This window comes from Mustelus asterias, unplaced genomic scaffold (genome assembly GCF_964213995.1).
Source record: "Mustelus asterias unplaced genomic scaffold, sMusAst1.hap1.1 HAP1_SCAFFOLD_42, whole genome shotgun sequence".
Lineage (NCBI taxonomy): Eukaryota > Metazoa > Chordata > Chondrichthyes > Carcharhiniformes > Triakidae > Mustelus > Mustelus asterias.
The window spans coordinates 1,429,992-1,449,908 of NW_027590119.1; the positions used below are offsets into that span (position 1 = coordinate 1,429,992).

At 44.7% G+C, this 19,917-nt stretch overlaps 2 protein-coding genes across 2 annotated transcripts in view; one reads left to right on the plus strand and one right to left on the minus strand.

Moving 5' to 3' along the window:
• Window positions 1-19,917, minus strand: part of LOC144482778 (uncharacterized) — a 298,466-nt gene that overhangs the window by 238,980 nt on the left and 39,569 nt on the right. The gene's annotated exons all lie outside the window — the stretch shown is intronic.
• The window catches only part of LOC144482715 (uncharacterized), a 52,988-nt gene that overhangs the window by 16,372 nt on the left and 16,699 nt on the right, over window positions 1-19,917 (plus strand). Inside the window, exons 3-6 of the mRNA XM_078201556.1 lie at window positions 1,251-1,362; window positions 3,572-4,928; window positions 5,170-5,325; window positions 13,335-13,652. Coding sequence (XP_078057682.1) covers window positions 3,922-4,928; window positions 5,170-5,325; window positions 13,335-13,652 — 1,481 coding nt within the window. The 5' untranslated portion in view covers window positions 1,251-1,362; window positions 3,572-3,921. The remainder of the gene's footprint in view (window positions 1-1,250; window positions 1,363-3,571; window positions 4,929-5,169; window positions 5,326-13,334; window positions 13,653-19,917) is intronic.

Below are 19,917 nucleotides of genomic sequence, written 5' to 3' on the forward strand. Positions count from 1 at the left end.
GGGAGCGAGTGGAGGCTTCACAAACACCCGCTGTAGGCTGCACGGCCCGAATCAGACCCTGCAGGTCCCGGGTTTACAGCTCCCAGGCTTTTATCTCGGGAACAGGCCCCGGTTATCGGCCGCCATCTTGTTTCAGCGGGGAAGGAGGGCACATGCGCTGCTGTCTGTGACGGGTCACAATGGGCGTGGTTTCGGGGGCTGGTTCAGAACCTCTATCTTCAGAGGGACAATAGGTAGCAGGGCGCATGCGCAGCTATCCAAGAACATCGGAATAAGAATTCGAAACAGGAGCCCGTCATTCGGCCCATCGAGCCTGCTGCATCATTCAATAAGATCATGTCTACTTTGCTCCCCCCAGCCCGTCCATACCCTTAACTCTCCTGTGGATCAAAACCTCAGCTTTGAATATATTCAATGACCTGCCTCCAATCCTCACTGGTGAAGACAGAGTTCCAAAGATCAACAACCCGCTGAGAGAAAAGATCTCTCTTCATCTTCATCTTAAATTTGAGATCCTTTATTTTTACTTGATTCCCACACCTGAGGAAACATCCTCTCAGCATCTACCTTGTCAAGCACCTTATATCATATGAATCACAGAATCCCTACAGTGCAGAAGCAGGCCATTTGGCCCATCGAGTCTGTGCCGACCACAATCCCACCCAAGCCCCATCCCCACAACCCCATGCATTTGACACGAGGGTCAATTTAGCATAGCCAATCCACCGAACCACAGTCTTTGGACTGTGGGAGGAAACCAGAGCACCTGGAGGAAACCCACACAGACAGTGCACAGAAAATGTGCAAACTCCACACAGACAGTGACCCAAGGCCGGAATTGAACCTGGGACCCTGTCGCTGTGAGGCAGCAGTGCTAGCCACCATGCCGCCCTTAAATTCCCAGATATTTCAATAGGATTACTTCTCAGTCTTCTAAACTCCAAAGAGTACAGGCCCAAGCTGCTCAACCTGAAAGATAAAACCCCTCATTTCAGGAATCAACCAACTGGATCTTCCCTGAACTGCCTCCACTGCAATTTTGTCCCAGCTGAAGTAATTCTGTGCCAGGTTAAAGGAGGAGTGAATGTTTGGAATTTCTGTTCTGGACAGATGCTGATGGATTTTGGAAACTCCTTTTACAGGGGGTTAGAAGGGAAAGATTTACACACAGCAAACTCAGACGAAAAGAAATGTTTGTCTGTCTTGAATTTCTAACCTTGAATTACACCTATAACTTTCCTCATTTACAGGGACAAGATTTGAAGATTGCAACATTTTTCCCGGACACCAATCTCTCTGAGATCTTTGCAGATGTAGACTCCAGCGGATTTAAAATGTTGAAAACAGTGAAATGGTTTTGGGGTGAGTGCTACTGAGCATTAAGTTAAATTCAGAGCATGCTCTGATTCCATGGATCTCGGGCTACTGTGACTCCTTTACCACGGATGGGCAGGCAATGGTGCAGTGATAGTGTTATTGGATTAGTAATACAGGGATCCAGGGCAATGCACTGTGAACCCTGGGTTCGAATCCCACAGTGGCAGATGTTGAAATTTGAATTCAGTAAAAATCTAGAATTGGAAGTCCATTGATGACAATTGTAAAAATCCATCTGATTTAATAATGTCCTTTATAGAAGGAAATCTACCACATCCCCCAGCAATGCAAGCCACTCAGTTCAAGGGCAATGAGTTATGGGCAGTAGATGCTGATGCAGCCAGCGCACAGAGTCACAGAGCAATACAGCACGGAAACAGGCCCTTAGGCCCAACTGATCCATGCCAACCATGGTGCCCTCCCAGCTAGTCCCAAATGCCCGTGTTTGGCTCATGAATTGGAAAGGATTAGAGGGATATGTACTTATCCAAATGCTTTTTAAATGTTTAAACCTGCTGTTTGAACATTCAACCACTTTCTCTGGCAGCTCAATCCATGTACACATCACCCTCTGCATGAAGAAGTTGCCCCTCAGGTCCCTTTTAATCTTTCCCCTCTCATATTAAATCTATGTCCTCTAGTTTTCAATTCCCCGACCCTGGCAAAAAGACAATGTGGGTTCATCCTATCTATGCCCCTCATTATTTAATACACCTCAATATAGTCACCCCACATTCTCCTACATTCGAAGGAATAAACCCGAGCCTGTCCAACCTCTCATGATCATTCAGACCCATTAGTCCCGGCAACATCCTCATAAATCTTCTTTGCACTCTTTACAGTTTATCAATGTTTTTCCTATAACAGGGTTACAAAAACTGTACACAATACTCCAAGTGCGGCCTCACCAATGACTTATACAACTATAACATAATGTCCCAACTCCTATACTCAGTGCCCTGACTAATGAAGGCCAGTGTGCTAAATGCCTTCTTCACCACTCTGTCTACCTGTGACATCACTTTCAACGAACGATATACTTGTACTCCTGGGTTCCTCTGTTCCTCAACACTCCCCAGGGCCTTACCATTCACTGTATAAGTCCTACCCTGGTTTGACTTTCCAAAATGCAACACTCACACTTAAGACCATAAGACATAGGAGCAGAATTAGGCCACTCGGCCCATCGAGTCTGCTCCGCCATTCAATCATGGCTGATATTTTTCTCATCCCCATTCTCCTGCCTTTTTGCCATCACCCCTGATCCCCTTATTAATCAAGAACCTATCTATCTCTGTCTTAAAGACAGTCAATGACCTGGCCTCCACAGCCTTCTGCGGCAAAGAGTTCCACAAATTCCCCACTCTCTGGCTGAAGAAATTCCTCCTTATCTCTGTTTTAAAGGATCGTCCCTTTAGCCTGAGGTTGTGCCTCTGTGCTCTGTATTATTTGTACTGAAATCCATTTGCCAATCATCGGCTCACTTCCTTAACCGATCAACTGATGAAGATCCCCCTGTATATATATATATTTCCAGACGTCTCTTCCCTCAGAGGGCTGTTAGTCTTTTGGATTTCTCTTCTACAGGGACCAGTGGAGGCTGAGGATCATTGAATATATTCCAGTTAGACAGATCTTTGACTGACAAGGGTGTCAAGGGTTATGGGGAACAGACAAGAAGATGGAGCAAAAGCTAAGATGTGGGGGGATTTCTTCACTCAAGGATGTGGTAAAGCTTTGGAATTCTCAATCCCTGAGGACAGTGAAACCTCAGTCATCAACTACTTGCAAGAGAGCGATTGATTGGTTTCTAGATATTGAGGATATCAAGGGATATGGGTTTAGTGTGGGGAGAATGATGCTGAGGTAGATGAACGAATTATCTCATTGAATAGTTTAAAAGGCTCGATGGGCCAAATGGCCGACTGCAGCTCCTATTTGTTATGGTCTCTGTGTCCAGGACAGGAAGCAGTGAGCATGGATCTGTCAATCAGCCTCAATCAGCACCTTCAGGAGAATTGGGAGGGTGAATATTAGATACAGCAGAGTGAGAATGGAGGGAGAGTGTGTGGGATGGCGATTTACAGCTTTTTGGGACTGAAATAGGAAAGAATGTTCCACAGAAACTAGAATTGTCTGTTCTGAATTTCTATCCTGTACTGATACTGATGACTTTTGTAAACTTGTTTTACAGGATCTTGAAAGAGGAATCACAGGCCGAAATCTCAAACGTCACGTCAGATCTGACAGAGTCATATTCCATGGGAGCTGAATATCATCGGCCTTTGAATCTAGAAGGAGAAATGGTTGTCCAGTCTGTTGATTTGAAAAGATTTCAAACATCAGTGTGACTGGAAAAGCACCAACACACGGCCACACTGGAGTGAGAGTCTTCCAGTGCACTGACTAAAGAGCTTTAACCAGTTACACAGCCTGAATAACTATCACACCATTCACAGCGGGGAGAGACTGTACCCGTGTTCTGTGTGTGGACAAGGCTTCAACTGATTGTCCACCCAAGGGAGAGGCAAGGACACCTGCACCATGGAGAAACCATGGAAATGTGCGGACTGTGTGAAGAGATACAGATACCCAAATGAGCTGGAAGCTCATCGGCGCAACCACATTGGGGAGAGGCCATTCACCTGCTCTCAGTGTGGGAAGGGATTCACTCGGTTATCCATCCTGCAGTCACACCAGCAAGTTCACACTGGGGAGAGACCGTTCACCTGCTCTCAGTGTGGGAAGGGATTCACTCGGTTATCCACCCTGCAGAAACACCAGCGAGTTCACACTGGGGAGAGGCCATTCACCTGCTCTCAGTGTGGGAAGGGATTCACTCGGTTATCCATCCTGCAGTCACACCAGCGAGTTCACACTGGGGAGAGGCCGTTCACCTGCTCTCAGTGTGGGAAGGGACTCTGTGATCCATCCAGCCTGCGGATACACCAGCGGGTTCACACTGGGGAGAGGCCATTCACCTGCTCTCAGTGTGAGAAGGGATTCTGTAATCCATCCAGCCTGCTGAGACACCAGCGAGTTCACACTGGGGAGAGGCCGTTCACCTGCTCTCAGTGTGGGATGGGATTCTATGATTCATCCAGCCTGCGGATACACCAGCGGGTTCACACTGGGGAGAGGCCATTCACCTGCTCTCAGTGTGGGAAGGGATTCACTTGGTCAAACCAGCTGCAGAGACACCAGCGAGTTCACACTGGGGAGAGGCCATTCACCTGCTCTCAGTGTGGGAAGGAATTCACTCGGTCATCCCAGCTGCAGAGACACCATGAAGTTCACACTGGAGAGAGGCCATTCACCTGCTCTCAGTGTGGGGAGGGATTCACTCAGTCATCCCACCTGCTGAGACACCAGCGAATTCACACTGGGGAGAGGCCGTTCACCTGCTCTCAGTGTGAGAAGGGATTCACTCGATTATCCAGCCTGCGGATACACCAGCGAGTTCACACTGGGGAGAGGCCATTCACCTGCTCTCAGTGTGGGAAGGGATTCAGTCTTTCATCCCAGCTGCTGAGACACCAACGAGTTCACGAGTGATTCCAGGGGGTTGGATTCTGCTGTTATTGTTTCTGCTCTCAGTTACATCCAGGACTGCATTTTGTTCATTCTCACAGTTGGTCAATGGGGAGGATGCTCTGATTGTGGGAAGGGATTCACTGATTCATCCGACCTGTTGAAACACCAGAGAATTCATAATAGGGAGAGGCCATTTATCTGCTCCGAGTGTGGGAAGGGATTTACTCAGTCATTCAACCTGCTAAAACACCAGCCAAGTCACACTGGAGAGAGGCCATTCACTTGCTCCAGTTGTGGGAAGGGATTTATTGATTCATCCAACCTGGTAAAGCACCAGCGAATTCACACTGGGGACAGGCCATTCACCTGCTCTGATTGTGGCAAGGGATTCAGTCAATCATCCAACCTGATAAAGCACCAGCGAATTCACACTGGGGACAGGCCATTCACCTGCTCCGTGTGTGGGAAGGGATTCACTCAGTCACCTCACCTGCTGAAACACCATCATGTTCACGAGTGACTGCAAGGACTGAATTTTGCTGTTAATCTCATCGAGGTCCCAACCATTTTCATTGGTGTCTGTTTCTGCTGATGTTAATAAACCCTGGCCCAGTTGTAAGATTTGTATTGTGGATTGTCTTGTCTGAGTCCTGAACTCGTAAATAAAAACAAGAAGTGCTGTAAAAACTCAGCAGGTCTGACAGCATCTCTGGAGAGAGAAACAGAGCTAATGTTTTGACACTGAAGAAGAGTCACATTCAACTGGAAACATTAACTGTTCCTGTCTTTACAGATTCTGTCAGACTTATTGAGATTTTGCAGCAACTTCTGCTTTTAGAATGACGGTGAATGCTGGATACATGAATCAGAGATTGGTGTAAAACTGGGATCTGCTCCTAAATGAAAGTGAAACAGCAGGTTAAAGTTTCCAGTCTGAAAAGTACCATGGTTGTTATACTATATATACCATTTTACGGCTGGTTTTAACTCATTTAAAATAAACCTATTTAAAATATATTTGTTAAAGTCAGTATTAAAATACGAGTTGGATGAGTTCACAGGAGCCTGTTAACCACTGGGACAATTATTCAACAAACATTGGATTTCCAGATAGAGAAGAAGCTGCAGTTTGTTTGCAGGAATTCCCTGTTTTATTGATGTGTGTGTGTTAGACATCAGGATAACTAAAACTGCACAAACCTGGACATCAATGGTGATATGATTGACAGTTACTCTGGGAATCACTCCACGGTGAAACTTCAGCACTGACACTGCTGAATTTTGTCGGCTCAGGGAGTGGGACCTCCAGGAGTGGACTGTAAGAAAAGCTGGGTTTCAGTATCCTGACTAATATACGGTGAGGAACCAGAAAAATCCTTACTGAGGAACTGCCTGGGGTTTTACCAGTGTAGGTTCAGGGGTGAATGATTCCTGACTCCCTGAAATGTCTGAGATTGAACCCAGTTTGGAACAAGATTCATTCAGTTTCCAGGAGAATAGAGACAAATATCACCCACAACTGAGAGAGAGAAAAACAGCCACCTTGATCAATGACTTGGATGAAGCCAGAATTGATGATACAAAGATAGGTAAAAAAGCAAGTTGTGAGGTTATTACAAAAAATCTGTAAGGGACACAGATAAGTTACCTGAATGGACAGAAAAATGGCAGATGGAGTATAGTGCGGGAAAGTGGGAGCTTTTCCACTTTGGCAGGAAGAATAGAGAAGCAAACAATTTATAAATGTACAGAAACTGAAGAATACTGCCGTAGAGAGGAATCTGGGTGACCTTGTACATGAATCGTGAAAAAATAGGATGAAGGTAGAGCAAGTAAAGAAGGCAGCAAATGGAGTGTTGGACTTTACTGCAAGGGGGTGGAGTTTGAAAAAGGGAACTTGCTGCACCTACACAGGACATTGCTGAGATAGCAGCTGGAATACTGTGTACGGTTCTGGTCTCCCTACTTATGGAATGACATGCTTTCATTGGAAAGTTCAGAGAAAGTTCACCAGGCCCATTCCTAAGATGAAGGTGTTGTCTTTTGAGGAAAGGTTGTGAAGGTGTAGGGGAGAATTCTCCCATCCCGCCCACCACAGGAATTGTAGCAGGCCGGGGGGTGGACCACACAAAGGTCCTTTGACCTCGGGGGGGATTCTCCGGTTTTGGGGCCAGCGTGGCCGGAGAATCCAACTCGTTGTCTTTTGGGGAAGGGTTGCACCTATACTCATTAAGTTTAGAAGAATAAGCGGTGAACTTTCTGAAACGTATAAGATTCTCATGGGGGGTTGACAGGCGAGAGGTCAAGAGGATGATTCATGAAGGAGTCTTGAACTTCATGGCACAGATCTACAAGGGAGCCAAGTGTATTTCTTTAGCCCTTACAGACAACAATACTTTATCCTCACTTTTAGTCAGGTTAGCTGGTGTTGTCCACCCAATGGCACAGGCCCTGTTTCATGTGAGAGGATTTGATTTGATTTGATTTACGATTGTCACATGTATTGGGATACAGTGAATATTATTGTTTCTTGTGCGCTATACAGACAAAACATACCATCCATAAAGTACATCGGGGAGAAGAAGAGGGTGCAGAATATAGTGTTACAGTCATAGCTAGGGTGTAGAATAAGATCAATGTTGGTCCATTCAAAAGTCTGATAGCAGGGAAGAAGCAGTTCTTAATTCAGTTGGTACAGCGTGTGGGTGGGTGGGTGGGAGGATGGCTGCATGTGTTAGTTTCTGTGCATGAGGATGTGTGTATATGTGTGTGTGTGCGCGTGTGTGAGAGAGAGAGTATGTGTCTCTGTGTGTGGGTGTCTGAGTGAGGCTGCTTCTCATCAGTTGCAACACAAACCTTCATCCAAGCAGACAATGATAGGTCTCTGAGTTTCCAATTGAGTGATTTGAGTGATTCAGAGATTCTCCATCCAGAGTGAAACCACTGTGTGCTGTGTAAAACCTGACATATACACAACCAGACCCCACTTCTCCTGGAACAACGTGTCTGCTGCTTTCCTGATCCCTTCCTTTCCCCTCGCCATTATCCTCAGATAGTTCACAAATTCCATTGTACCTCATCCTCCAATGGTCTTCACTTTAAATATTTCCATCAGTCTTGCCAACAGATAGCAATGGGATTGCTGCTATCACAGTGATAAATTCTGAAATACTGCCTCTCTGATCTCGATCTCCCCACCATATCCTCACCTGAGTTCCATTTTTTAATATGAGGAAACTAATATAATTTAACTTTCAACAGCACCTTCCAACACTGCGACCTTTACCTTCCAATCCTACAAACTGTCCCACCTAGAGAACAAGGGCAGCAGATAATTGGTAACATGGACAACTGCAAGTTATCTAAAGAACAAAGAACAGTACAGCAGAGGAACAGACCCTTCACCGAAAAACAATGGCACCCAAGACTTAAACGATCCTGACTTGGAATCATGTTGCTGTCCTTTCACTGTTGCTGATCAAAAATCCTGGAAATCCCTTCCTCACAGCACTTTGGATGTACCTACACTACATGGACTAACAGCAAACTTATAAACATAGGAGCAGGAGTAGATCATTCAGCCCATGGCCCATTTAATTAGATCACGGCTGATCTGACGGTAACTTCAACTCTGCAGTTCAAGAAGGCAGCCTCAACCACCTTCTCAAGAATAATTTGGATTGGATAATCGATGCTGGTCGAGCCAGCAATGCCCACATTGTATAAACAAATATAAAACCCCATTAAAACTGGTTCAGCACACCCCCTCCACACAGAATGAGAAAGATTGGCTTTAAGCTCACTTGTTCCTTTATAGTCTGTTGTTCTGAACGATGACAGTATTAACCTTCTGTCTAACCTGTCTTTATGGGCGGCATGGTGGCACAGCGGTTAGCGATGCTACTTCACAGCACCAGGAACCCAGGTTCAATCCCCAGCTTGGGTCACTGTCTCTATGGAGTTTGCACGTTCTTTGTGGGTTTCCTCCGAGTGCTCCAGTTTCCTCCCACAGTCTGAAAGACATGCTGGTTTGGTGCATTGGCAATGCTAAATTCTCCCTCAGTGTACCCAAACAGGCACCAGAGTGTGGCGATTAGGGGAATTTCACAGTAACTTCATTGCAGTGTTAATGTAAGCCTTACTTGTGACTAATAAATAAACTTTAACTTTTCTTAACCCTTCTTGCAGTTCAATTACTGAAATCAGTCCTTGTTCTAATGATGAGATTCCCTGTCTGCTGTTACTTTAGGAAGTCTCACAACACCAGGTTAAAGTCCAACAGGTTTATTTGGTAGCAAAAGCCACACAAGCTTTCGGAGGTCTGCTCCTTCGTCAGGTGAGTGGGAGTTGTGTTCACAAACAGGGCATATAAAGACACAAACTCAATTTACAAAATGATGGTTGGAATGCGAGGCTTTACAGGTAATCAAGTCTTAAAGGTACGTTGTTACTTTAAATCAGCCCTTGAATTAGTTGTGTTTTTTTCCCTCATGTTCCCACATTTCAGTAACAAAATGTTTTGTTCTTCGCTCTGACAAAGGGTCATCCAGACTCGAAACGTTGGCTCTATTCTCTCTCCACAGACCACCTGAGATTTTCCAGCATTTTCTGTTTTTGTTTCAGTGACAAATGTTGATGTGTTTGTCCCTACACCCACAGGGCTCCATCTGTTTGAAACCACAAACAGAAAGGTCCAGTTTTCTCCTGGACTTTTTTTTAATACTTTTCCAATTCAATCAAATCAAATCCAATTCAGAGTCTCAACAAGTTGAGACACTTCAGATCCAGGCTGACAAGACAGGGCGAGCGACCAAACCACCCTGTCCTGGGCCTGATCTACATGAGCCAAGCTGATTGGAGAAGGGGGACATGATGTGGAGATGCCGGTAACTTTCACAATGATGCAGAGTTTCAGCCAATGAGGGAGATCCGGGCTCAGCCCCGCCCCTCGTTCACTCCGATTGGTTGGAGGACCAGCCGCTCCCGCTCGGTCCTCCAGCCCCGCCCCCTCTTCCTATTGGGCCGGAGCTGCCATCAATCACTGCCTGGGCATTGTGATGTGGAGCATGCGCAGTCCGGATACTGGAAGTGGTTGTTGCGTTGCAATTCGGAGCAACTCAAATTTAGAAATCGCCGGGTAAGCGGGGTGCGATAGAGCCGGTGTGTGGGTTGGAAGCTTCAGAAGTATATGATAGAGGCTCCGAATCCCGAATAGAAAGCTCCCGGTCCCGCGTTTGCAGGCAGCGGGCCGCGTTCGCGGTTCAAGGGTAACGGCCGCCATCTTGAAACGGAGGGGATACAACATAGCGCATGCGCGGCCGCCATCTTTATTATGGGCAATGAGAAGTAGTGCGCATGCGCAGCGTGAGCCTGGAATTCCAGGTCAGCCCCGCCCCCTCCCAGGGACATGTTTATCTCCAATTGCAGGAATTTGTTATTTATTTATTATTTCACAGGGCGTGGGCCTCAGTTGTGTTTATTGCATGCAGGGGAATATTCACAGTCTAAAGATGCTGAACTTAATGTTGAGTCCAAAAGGCTGTAATGTGCCCAATCGGAAGATGGGGTGTTGTTCCTCCAGATTGCATTGGGCGACACTGGGGCATTGCAACAGGCCAAGGACAGAGATGTGGGCATGAGAGCAAGATGCTGAGTTGAAATGGCAAGTGACTGGAAAGCGAATGTCATGCTTGTGGACTGAGCAAAGGTGTTCTGCAAAGCAGTAACTCAGTCTGTGTTTAATCTCCCCAGCATAGAGGAGACGGTATTGTAATAGAACCATAGAAAATTACAGCTCAGAAACAGGCCTTTTGGCCCTTCTTGTCTGTGCCGAACCATTTTATGCCTAGTCCCACTGACCTGCACTTGGACCATATCCCTCCACACCCCTCTCATCCATGAACCCGTCCAAGTTTTTCTTAAATGCATTTACCACTTTATCCGGCAGCTCATTCCACACTCCCACCACTCTCTGCGTGAAGAAGCCCCCCCTAATATTCCCTTTAAACTTTTCTCCTTTCACCTTAACCCATGCCCTCTGGTTTTTTTCTCCCCTAGCCTCAGCGGAAAAAGCCTGCTTGCATTCACTCTATCTATACCCATCAAAATCTTATACACCTCTACCAAATCTCCCCTCAATCTTCTACGCTCCAGGGAATAAAGTCCCAACCTATTCAATCTCTCTCTGTAACTCAGCTTCTCAAGTCCCGACAACATCCTTGTGAACCTTCTCTGCACTCTTTCAATCTTATTTACATCCTTCCTGTAACTAGGTGACCAAAACTGCACACAATACTCTAAATTCTGCCTCACCAATGCCTTATATAAACTTACCATAACACTCCAACTTTTATACTCGATACTCCGATTTATAAAGGCCAATGTACCAAAGGCACTCTTTACGACCCTATCCACCTGTGACGTCACTTTTAGGGAATTCTGTACCTGTATTCCCAGATCCCTCTGTCCAACTGCACTCTTCAGAGTCCTACCATTTACCCTGTACTTTCTTCTTTGGTTTGTCCTTCCAAAGTGCAATATCTCACACTTGTCTGCGTTAAATTCCATTTGCCATTTTTCAGCCCATTTTTCTAGTTGGTCCAAATCCCTCTGCAAGCTTTGAAAACCTTCCTCACTGTCCACTACACCTCCAATCTTTGTATCATCAGCAAACTTGCTGATCCAATTTACCACATTATCATCCAGATCATTGATATAGATGACAAACAACAATGGACCCAACACCGATCCCTGCGGCACACCACTAGTCACAGGCCTCCACTCAGAGAAGCAATCCTCCACAACCACTCTCTGGCTTCTTCCATTGAGCCAGTGTCTTATCCAATTTACTACCTCCCCATGTATACCTAGCGACTGAACCTTCCTAACTAACCTCCCATGAGGGACCTTGTCAAAGGCCTTGCTGAAATCCAGGTAGACAACATCCACCGCCTTCCCTTCATCCACCTTCCTGGTAACCTCCTCGAAAAACTCTAATAGATTGGTCAAACATGACCTACCACGCACAAAGCCATGTTGACTCTCCCTAATAAGTCCTAATAAGTAATGCAGTGGATTAAATTGAAGGAGATACAAATGAAATGCTGCTTCACCTGAAGGGAGTGTTAGGAGTGTTGGACAAGGAGGATGTACTATTGCACCTTTTGCGAATGCGTGGGCATGTAAAGTGGGATGAGGGGTTGAGGGTGATGGAGGAGTGGACCGGGTATCATGGAGGAAACGGTCTCTGCAGAATGCTGATTGGGGTGGTGAGCGGATGTGTTTCATGGTGGTAGCATGCTAGAATTGGCAGAAATGATCACATGGTTAGCACGACTGCCTCACAGCTCCAGGGACCTGTGTTCAATTCCCAGCTTGGTCACTGGCTGTGCAGAGTTTGCACATTCTCCCCTTGTCTGTGTGGGTTTCCTCCAGGTGCTCTGGTTTCCTCCCATGGTCCAAAGATGTGCAGATTAGTTGGATTAGCCATGTCAAAATGCCCCTTAGTGTCCCGGGATGTGTATGTTAGAGGGATTAGCAGGGTAAATATGTGGGGTTTCGGGGATAGGACCTGAGTGGGATTGTTGTTGGTGCAGGCTCGATCGGCCAAATGGCCTTCTTCTGACTGCAGGGAATCTATCCTTTGATTGTGGCCGCTGGTGTTGTGAAAAGGCAAGACAAGGGGTGGGGGGGGATACCTTTCACCTTAATCATATTGAGTGACAGAGTAGGCTTGATGGGGTGAATGGCCTGCTTCTGTTCCTATTTCTTACTATCTCTGAGTCCAAGACAGGAAGCCGTTAACAGAGATCTGTCCATCAGCAGAATTGCAAAGGTGTAGAATTACGTACAGCAGAGTGGGGATAGAGGGAGGCTGTGTGGTGTGGAGATTAGCAGATTTTGAGGATTGAGGGAGGAAAGAATATTCCTTAGAAACTAGAATTGTCTGTTCAGAATTTCTAACCGGACTGACTGCTTAATTTTGTAAACTCTCTTTACAGGTATTACAAGGGAAAAGTTTGCAGATGCAAAACTCAGGACAAACATCTTGACTTGAGTCACTCGATTATTCTTCAACCTTTGAATGTGGAAGTAGAAATGTTTGTCTGTGGAAAAGATGTCAATCGTCAGTGTGACTGGAAAAGCACTGAGTTGCATCACATGTAAAAACATCATACCGTTCAGAGTGGAGAGAAGCTGTACACGTGTTCTGTGTGTGTGGACGAGGCTTCAACTGATCATCAAACCAGGAGAAACAACAAGGACACCAGCACCATGGAGAAACCCTGGAAATGTGAGGTTTGTGGGAAAGGATTCCGTGCTCCCTGTGAACTGGAAACTCATCAACGCAGTCACAGCGGAGAAAGGCCATTCACCTGCTCGATGTGTGGGAAAGGATTCATTGATTCATCCACCCTGCACAGACACCAGAGAGTTCACACCGGGGAGAGGCCGTTCACCTGCTCTGAATGTGGGAAAGGCTTCAGTGATTCATCCAACCTGCTGATACACCAGCGAGTTCACACTGGGGAGAGACCATTCACCTGCTCTCAGTGTGGGAAAGGATTCACACGGGCATCTGCTTTGAGGAATCACGAGAGCTTTCACACCGGTGAGGGGCTGTTCACCTGTTCTGACTGTGGGAAGGGATTCGCTCACTCATCCCTCCTGCTGACACACCAGCGCATTCACACCGGGGAGAGGCCGTTCAGCTGCTCTGACTGTGGGAGGGGATTCACTCAGTCATCAAGTCTGGTGAGACATCGACGCATTCACACCAGGGAGACGCCATTCACCTGCTCCGTGTGTGGGAAGGGATTCAGTCAGTCTGACAGTCTGCTGGGACAACGAGGCACCCACACCAATGAGACACATTTTAAATGCTCTGACTGTGGGAGTTGCTTCATACAATCTGTGCTGCTGGACACTGAGGAGAGACCGTTCAGCTGCTCTCACTGCACAAAGAGCTTTAGAATGTCATACGATCTGCTGAGACATCAGAGAGTTCACACCGGGGAGAAGCCATTCACCTGTTCTGACTGTGGGAAGGGGTTCAGTGATTCATCCAACCTGCAGAGACACCAACGAGTTCACACTGGGGAGAAGCCATTCACCTGCTCTCAGTGTGGGAAAGGATTCACTCAGTCATCCCACCTGCAGACACACCAGCGAGTTCACAATGGGGAGAGATCGTTCACCTGCTCCGTGTGTGAGAAAGGATTCAATGATTTATCCAATTTACTGAGACACCAACGATTTCATAACGCAGAGATTCATTCACCTGCTGTGTGTGTGGGCAGGGATTCACTTGTTCATCCAAACTGCTGAGACACCAAGGCAGTTACAGTGATTCGATGCTCTGACTGTGGCTGTTAATCGCATCAATTGAGCGACTACATAGAAAGGGAGACTAACAACGAGTTACTTTAGGAGGTATACACCTGTCATGTTTCACTCTGAATAAATCTATTCCAAGTAAAGATTGGCTCCAGTTTCTTCCTTCACCATAAGACTGTCAGGAATAATAGATGGTCACAGAATTCTTGCTGAATGTTGGAAACTCAAGAAAAATAAAATTTCAGGCAGAAGATTACAATCCCAGCAGCTTTTGTGAGGATGGCTGAAAGTGAGTGGGAATTGTCAGGGTCTGATTTCCCACCGATGTTCTCGGAGTCTGAACCATAAGACCAGTGGAAGAATGAAGTGGAGATGTGGACAGGGGTTACATTTCGACCAAGGAGGAAACAAGGTCCGGCCTTGGCATTGTCACTTCCTCATTAAAGAAAGCTGAATACCTTCTTTAAACCAACAAAGCTACACAATTCTTTTTACCAAAATGAACTTTATTGTACATAATACTATTTTGTTTTAATTCTTTTAATTTAACACTATTATTTATAACTGTGTGTGATGTGTTCAGGTTTACTTTTTACATGCCCAGATTCTCTCACAAGGCACAATCTGGAAGTTATTTATTTCTGTCTAGACCACAATAAACATACCACTGTCCCTTGGGAGAATTCTCCTCAGCTCCAGTTATTCTCCAAGGTAAAACTTTCATTTACCAGCCCCTGTCTATAAATGGTCAGACTTTTGTTCTCATTCCACACGCTAATCTGCTGTAGGTCATTGGTCCAAATTTTCTTCACCATTTCCAGAATGTCATTCAAATACTTCTGATGTTTAAGCAAAATGGTTTGCTGCTCCTGTTTGTTCTTTGAACATTTCATAATCCTGGAGTTTCTCCTGATCTAATTCAGATTGAGTTTTATTTAATTTCTTTCCAGCGATGTCGAAGCTTCTTCATTCTGGACTTTCATTTTGTTTTCTAACATTTTGAATCTTCCTCATCACTCACAAACTACTCATTCCAATCATTGGGGGGGGTTTAAATATTTTTTTAAAAATAATTTGTCCATTTCTCTGAACTCCTGTTGTTGTTATTTCTTGTTCTGTCTCAGCAATAGCAGCTACTCAGTGTCAATTGTCATTCACTATTTGAGGTCTTATTTCCTCTGGTGGTGGACTTTTATCTTGAAATGTTTCCAGCACTTTTCCTGCCTCTGCATTGTCCATTACCAGGGTGGATATCAATATCTTTACTCATGTTAGTTTGATTTGATTTATTATTGTCACATGTACTAATATACAGTGAAAAGTATTGTTTCTTGTGCACTATACAGACAAGGCATACCATTCATAGAGAAGGAAAGGAGTGTGTGCAAAATGTAGTGTTACAGTCATAGCTAGAGTGTAGCAAAAGATCAACTTAGTGTGAGGTAGGTCCATTCAAAAGTCTGATGGCAGCAGGAAAGAGGCTGTTCTTGAGTCGGTTGGTATGGGACCTCAGACTTTTGTATCTTTTTCTGACAGAAGAAGGTGGGAGAGAGAATGTCCGGGGTGCGTGGGGTCCTTAATTATGCAGATTGCTTTTCCGAGGCAGCGGGAAGTGTTGACACTCAATGGATGGGAGGCTGGTTTGCGTGATGGACTGGGTTTCATTCACAACCCCCTTTGTAGTTCTTGCGGTCTTGGGCAGAGCAGGAGCCATACCAAGCTGTGATACAACCAGAAAGAATGCTTTCTATGGTGCATCTGTAAACGTTGGTGAGAGTCGTAGCTGATATGTCAAGTTTCCTTCGTCTTCTGAGAAAGTAGAGGCACCTCTGGGTGAAGAAATTTGTTGCTTCACTGGAGCACAAATAGATGAGGGATTGTTTTACTCACAGGAACATCTTCTGAACCGTGAACATGGTTTCAGAACATGAAAAACAATATCACCGACTATATAATTCCCCACTATAAAATCTCTAATCAGTAAGCCGATAACTGTCCCCTTTATTAAAGCGTAGTTTAAATTTACACTGCACAATGATAGACACACATTTAGAAACATAGAAACTAGAAGCAGGAGTAGGCCATTCAACCCTTCGAGCCTGCTCCGCCATTCATTTTGCTCATGGCTGATCATCAAACTCAATATCCTGATCCCCTTCCCCCCATATCCCTTGATCCCTTTAGCCCCAAGAGCTATATCTGATTTCTTCTTGAAATCAGACAACATTTTGGCCTCAACTATATTTTGTGATGATGAATTCAACACATTCACCACCTTCTAGGTAAAGAAATTTCTCCTCACCTCAAAAAGGTGTAAAAGCTTTACCCCTTATCCTCAATCTATGACCCCTAGTTCTGGACTCCATCAATACCCAAATTGTAGTTTTAACTCTACACAAATGAGATAGACACACAATTCAAATCAATGACCAAAGTGTAGTTTAAGTTCACTCTCCTGAATGTCACACACACTTCCCATCACAGCAGCTGGTGAAATTTGAATGCAATAAAAAAATGGAGAATTAAGAATCTACTGATGACCATGAAACCATTGTCGATTATCGGAAAAACTCCATCTGGTTCAGTAATGTCCTTTCGGGAAGGAAATCTGCCATCCTTACCTGGTCTGGTCCACATGCAACTCCAGAGCCACAGAAATGTGGTTGACTCTTAGATGTCCTCTGAAACGGAGGGCAATTAGGGATGGGAAATAAATGCTGGTGCAGCCAGTGATGCACACATCTGATAAATGAATTTTTTAAAAAAATCTACACAATGGGATAGACAGACACTTCCAATCAATGCCCCAAAATCAATACATTTTGTTTCAGAGAACTTTTGGAAAAGTCTAAATCTTTTCCCAATAAACCCTGAACTGAGGCAGTATCTCACAGGATAACAATCTTTCTAGGCTCTTGGACAAAAATGGAGTGATTTCCCCTTCAAATATAAATGCTTCATAAAAGCAAAATTCTGTGGATGATGGATTCTGAAACAAAAACAGAGAATGCTGGAAAAACTCTGCAGGTTTGGCAACAACTGTAGGAAGAAAATAGAGATAATGTTTCAAATCTGTGTGACTCTTTCAGAACTAAAGAGAAGAAAAATGTGTTATATACTGTATAGGACAAGGTGGAATTTACAATTCCTTCATAATCCCTCATGTCTCTATTTTCACCCATCATAAATACATTAGAAGGTACTGATTTCTGACAAGCTTCCTCCTTTGCTGCAACCTTCGCAGGAGAAACACCAACATCTTTAGCAATGCCATTGGTTTAGTTTTAATCTCCAATAATCTGATTTTAAATGTACGACCATGAAAACATATTGGTGTTTTAGACTCAGTTCTATCCTTTTACAACCCTGTGAGCATCTGTTTTCTTTCATTCCTACAACATGTTCTGCAATAGTTAGAGGTCGAGTTGGCAACTCGAGTCCATGACGACTCTCTGTAGAGCAATCCTGTCAATCCTATTCCCCTTCTAGATTCCAATTCCCCTGCAAGTTGATTTCCTTCAAATCAATTTCAATCATCCATCCAGTTTCATTTTGGAATCATTGATCACCTCCAATTCCACTCCGCTCCTGGTCAGTGAGTTCCTGTATGAGCTGCGGGCGGGCTGGAGCCGGCAAGAGGTGACAGTGGGAACAGCAATGGCCGGTAGAGTTACAGCGTTCCTTCGTGGCCAGCAGGGGAAACTGCAGCAGCAGCAGCACAGTCTGGCCAAAAGCTTCCCCAGTTCAGCTGCTCAGAGGCACTGGGAACCTCTTCAAATGTAAACTTCAGCTTCTCACATTCACCCCCATCCATCCATCTCTCCCACAATCCACCTCACACTTCCTCTCTCTCTCTCTCCATCCATCCCTCCCTAAAACAAGAACCATTCACTCAGCACAGCAGTTTCACCCTCATTCCCCCAGTCTGTATTCCAGCCTTTACCACATCCACTCTGCTCCCAGATACTTTACACCATTAGATATTACAATTCAAACTTTATAATCTCTACAATTTACTATTTGTTCAAGGCAATCACAGACAGCAGATAAATCATCAATTCCACTCCCACCCTGAGCAATAGGGGATATATTTATACATTATCTCATTTCATAGTAAAACCCACACACTGAGCCTCAGATTTGCTTCTGTTATTATTTTAGTGTCCAGCAGGTGGATATTAGAATGACATTAACATCAACCCTTCATGGTCTCAGTCTCCGTGTTTGTGAGAGTGTGTGTGATAATGTGTATGTCTGTGCATGTGTTTGTGTAAGTCTGAATATTTTTTCGTCTGCATGTCTGTGAATGTGTTTGTCTGCCAGTTTGCCTGTAGATGTTTGTCTGAGATTATGTATATCTAGAGATATGTTTGTGAGTTTCCCAGTGTCTGTCAATGTGTTTGTGTGTCTGCGAGTTTGCCTGTTACTGTTTCTGAGATTGTTATCGATTTGTGAATAGGTCCATCTGTATTAAAGTATATTAAAATGAAAAATAATAGCAACAAGAAAATTACGGCAGCACAATTCTCCAATAAGATCCTTTCGTCATCTGAGAATTCAGTGATCTCCCAGGTAGAGACCAATTATCTCACAGCACCACAAGAGGGAGCTCCCTCACTGTGTTCGCTGCAGCAGGAGGAGGGTGGGATGAAAAAGTCTTCAGTTATTGTCAATCTTTTCATGTTTAATAGATGTTTTGTTAAAAGCTAATTGGCCGTCCAGTGACTCTGTTCATCCACATTTCTAAAACAAAAAGGTAAAAGTTATGGTCACTTGAGCCAGGGTTATATTCTGGGACTTCCTGTCCAATAGTAACATCAGCTGGGATTGTAACACTCTATCTCCTCTCAGCAGCTCATCGTGTCCAGGAGACCCACCTTCTGTTCCATTCACCCAATTCCCACTAAACTGCTTTTAGATTTGGATGAGTTTGTATAAAATAGATAAAGGTGGATATTCAAGATACTTCACAAGTGAATAAAGGCACAAAATTCCACAGATTCTGAACAAACAAAATAAACTTTTCTATACACCTGTGAGAAAGGTACAACAATTCACAATATGAGGAAGGGGAGATTGAATGGTAGTTTACAAGGGCATGTGTCAAGGATATTTTGGAGAGAAGTGGATGATGATATTGGATTTGAAGGAGGGAGCTATTAACAATAGCAGCTATTATGGAGAAGTCGTGCTGTCAGTAGTTCAGTGGGAATAGGACTGAAGGATCAGGAGATGGGACTCATCGACAAGATGAGCTCTAAGAGGACACGAGGGGAGGTGGGAGAGAAACTGCAGAAAGATCAGAGTTCAGAGCGCAGGCAAAAGGGAGCGTTAGAGGAGGTTTGGTTCAGTGGGTTAGGGGAAGGAGGGAAGCAGCAGAGGCAGCTGATTGGATTGTCCCAATCCTAGTGACAAAGAAGATCATGAGTTTCTCCTCCATGAGCACTTGTGGGGAGGTGAAGATAGAGGAAGATCAACGGGAGAGCACCACAAAAGGAATTCAATTGTGTTGATGATATTAAAAAGATTCAACATAGCATTGAACACAAAGATAATTTATTTGACTTTTATTCAGAATGTTAAACAGTACAACTGGCTGGAGTTCATTAACATCAACAAAAACAAACCCAATGAACATATTACAGTCATGGACAGGATTAACAGCAGATT